Source organism: Emiliania huxleyi (genome assembly GCF_000372725.1).
Source record: "Emiliania huxleyi CCMP1516 chromosome Unknown EMIHUscaffold_159, whole genome shotgun sequence".
Taxonomy (NCBI): domain Eukaryota; phylum Haptophyta; order Isochrysidales; family Noelaerhabdaceae; genus Emiliania; species Emiliania huxleyi.
This window is the reverse complement of record NW_005200993.1, coordinates 24672-28293: the sequence shown is the minus strand read 5'-3', so window position 1 is coordinate 28293 and position 3622 is coordinate 24672. Positions and strand designations below refer to the sequence as shown.

The 3622-nt window shown below is 65.8% G+C and overlaps 1 protein-coding gene across 1 annotated transcript; it reads right to left on the bottom strand.

Moving 5' to 3' along the window:
• Window positions 1–1173: 1173 nt before the first annotated feature.
• Window positions 1174–1953, bottom strand: EMIHUDRAFT_229843 (hypothetical protein; the record flags this gene model as incomplete). Its single annotated transcript, XM_005785674.1, has 1 exon — window positions 1174–1953. The coding sequence occupies one exon, from the start codon at window positions 1951–1953 to the stop codon at window positions 1174–1176; it is 780 nt and encodes a 259-aa protein (XP_005785731.1).
• Between the last annotated feature and the right edge of the window lie 1669 nt (window positions 1954–3622).

Genomic DNA, 3622 nt, shown 5'->3' with positions numbered 1-3622 from the left:
GGCGGGCAGAGAGGCCGCCGAGCACGACTCGCTTGCCGAGCAGCGGCGCGTCCACCGCTGCCGCTGCCGCTGCCGCGCCCGAGGTGGCGCCGCCCGCCCCTGCCCGGCCCTCCGAGGCCGCCTCCGACAAGGCCTTGACGCACTCGGTGTAGCCCTGCTCCTTGGCCAGCTGCAGCGCTGTCTGGCCTCTCGCACTGCGCGCTGCCGTGTCTGCGCCCGCCCGCAGCAAGCGGCGCACGACGGCGTGGCGGTTGAAGAAGGCGGCGAGCATCAGCGCGGTGAGGCCGCTGCTGCTCTGCTGGTTGACCTTCGCCCCGTGCCGCAGCAGCAACTCGACCACCCGCTCGTTGCCGCTAAGGGCGGCGTCCATCAGCAGCGTTTGGCCGCTCACGCCGCCTCTCTCGTACGTCGCGTCGGCCCGCCCGCCGCCATGAAGCCACTCCAGCACCGCCTCCTCCTCGCCTCGCTCCGCCGCTAGCACGACCGCGTCGGAGCAGCTCAGGGAACCTGCGCCAAGCTCTCGTGCACCAGCCCGTTTTCCCACCATCGCTGTTGGCGATTTGTGGGTGCCTTCCTAGGCGCCGTGCCGCGTGTTTTTTCTTCTTCTTCTTAAGTTCGTTAATAAATAATAAAGAACGTACACGCCAAACGAGGGGTGGGAGAAGGACAGGGTCCCCACCTGCACGAGCAGGATCTTGTAAGGACGATCAGGGACACAGGGGCGAACGGGAGCGGGGAGCGCATGTGTGGGCTGTGTGGCGCGTGTGCGCGGGGAACGACGAATGCTACAGTGTACAGGGAGCCCCCAGAAGTCCGTGTGTGCGAGCTGGTCCTGATGCCGTGAGCCCGCCGCGTGGGCGGCCGGCGCGGCGGTGTGTGTGCGCGGACCCGTGCGAGTCCGATCGTCAAGAGTGTACGTGTGCAGTGTTTTGCACAGGCAATGCGACCACAGCAAAAAGGCCTGGTGTGCAACAACCGTCATGGGTCCGGTCCCTTCCGTGAGCATCGCGCCTCTCATGAGCTCAGTCCGCAGCGCAGTCTGTCCGGTGGGACTGTGCGCGCGACGGAGCCGCCGCTGAGTTTACAGTGTACCGGCTGCGCGACAGCACCATGCGCGGCGCCCTGCGCATGCCGCTTCCCCGTGTCGCCCCACCGAAAGAATCGCCGCCGTGTTCACTCTCTCGACGGACGATACGGCTCGATGCGGTGGAGCACGTAGGCGCAGCATGCCCACGAAGCATCGGGTATTGTCCGATTCAGCGCAAAGCCCACCCGCCTGAATTCCTCGTGCCAGAACTCGTTACCCTTGACGGTCGTGTGCAGCTGCGTCGGTAATCGGTCCGCGTAGCCCTGCTGATGCAACGCGTCCTTAAACGTGCGCCCCTGAAATTTGCCGACGCCCGCGCGCGAGCCCGAGAGCGTGCTGCCTTCGGGACGGTTGGCAATCTTGAGGACGAGAAAGTTTCGCGCCACGCGGGCAAACTCGGCCGTCGCCGCACGCACATCGGACGGATCCACGTGCTCGAGGACGTCAGAGCTCGCAATCGCATCGAATGCGCCATCGCGAAAGGGCAGGCTTGTGGCGCTGGCCGCCTGGAAGCACGGCCTGCCCTCGCCGTTGCAGCTCGCGCGGCCGTGTGGCGGCTTGTGCAGCGAGGTTGCCAAGTCGGCGGCCCCACGGGCAATGTCCACGCCAGACGCCACGATGCCCGACTGCCAAAGCTCCGCGACCACATTGCCGTGCGAGCAGCCCACGTCCAGCACCGAATCGATGGCGGCACCTTGCCGTCTCATATTCCTGATGGTGTGCAGCAACTTCGCGCCCTGGCTTACGCGCGTGTCCTTGCCCCAGCCGGTCGCATAGAGCGCCTCGTAAAGCTCCTTGCCTTGCAGCGCGGCTGGCGCGTAGGCCAGCGGCGCGCCCGCGAACAGCAGCAGAAGCGAACGACGCATAAAGCGCCGCCGCCACAACAGCGCCTTTGGGATGGGCGTCACGCACGTTGCACAAGGCCTCGCCGATCTGCGCAGCGCGGCGTGCTGCCGGTGCGCGCCGGAGCCATGCGCGACTCGTCCGGCCCTACAGTGGTCGCTCGGATCCTCCAGTACCTCGTTGCTGCTGCCATCGGCGCCGGCTTGCACAGCATGTTCTCTACAGGCATGGCTCCAAGCCGTATGACTGTACGGCCTGCACCAGCGCACCAACGCCGTATGACTGTACGGCCTGCACGCCACATGCCGTCAGCCCTTGCGCACGCTGGCGAGCATCAAGGGCCGCACCGCAAATCGCACGCGGTTGGGGGCAACGCCGGCCTCATGGCTAGGCTTGAAGCCCAGCACAATGTCCAGCTCGAGGAGCACGGTGCTGAGATCAGGAAGCTGCGGGCGGAGCTCGAAACCCTTCGCGCCCAGCCGCAGCCGCAGCAGCTGCAGCCGCAACAAACGCAGCAGCCGCAGCCGCAGATCCAGCCGCAGCCGCAGCCGCAGCTGCAGATCCAGTCGCAGCCGCAGCCGCAGCTGCAGATCCAGTCGCAGCCGCAGCCGCAGCCGCAGCCGCAGCTGCAGATCCAGCCGCAGCAGGTCCCTCAGCCGATGCCGGCTGCGAGCGGCAATGCCTTCCGGTTCTTTCAGGGAGCCTGCCGCACAGCGAGTGACGCGGCTGGAAGCTATGCGACGGAACGGGTGGAACTCACCCGATGCAGAGAGCTGTGCGCCATGGACCCAACCTGCGGGGCGTTCGAGGTGAAGGACAATAAAGCGGCCTGCGAGATTCACATCGAGCCCATCGTCAAAGCCACGGGTGTGGCGGGCACGTCCTGCTATGTCAAAGAGGGCTGGAAGCGACCGCATCGGAAGAGGGCGGATACCTTCTATCGGCACGAGAAGGTCGACGCTGGAGAGCTGCAGGAGCACTTGGCAGCGACCATGAGCGGCTTCTATGGGCGCAATAACCTGACGCAGGTGATGCAGAAGCTGGCGGTGCAAGGCGCACTGCACACCGACGGCCCGAGGCGGCGCTTCATCTTCACCATCGCAACGCTGGAGGCCCTGCCATTCACGATCAATCTCTTCCGCAGCGCCCACCGCTTCAACGTCACCGTCGGGGCCGTCACGCTGCTCACTGACGAGTGCGTCAAGCTCCGGTCGGTCGACGTGGTCTGCGAGCCGGCGAACCTGCTGCCGATCCGAAAAGACGAGCACGGCAACGACATTACGGCCGATGGCTACGCCCTCACCTTTGCCAAATTTCAGCTCTGCCGCATCGCCATCGAGCTCGGATGGGTTCCAACGTTTCTGGACAGCGACCTCGTCGTCAATGCGCCGCTACTCGGCCCTTCGGGCGCACTGGCGCACCTCTCGCAGTACGGCGCGTACATCGCGCTGGGGCTGGGCTCAACTTGCGGCAAGACGATCGATGGCTTCATGCACTGCGGCAAGGACTGCGTGGTCGCGGCGCGCCTGCGCGCCCGCCGAAGTTTGCACAATCGACCAGGGCGACGTGCACTGTGCACCTAGAAAGACCCCCCCGGTGCGCACAATCCTCAGGCATGCAGCGGTGGCGATGTTGGCTTGAGCGAGCCACCGAAGCACGTGATGCTCACCGCAAGTGGCTAAAAACATGCAT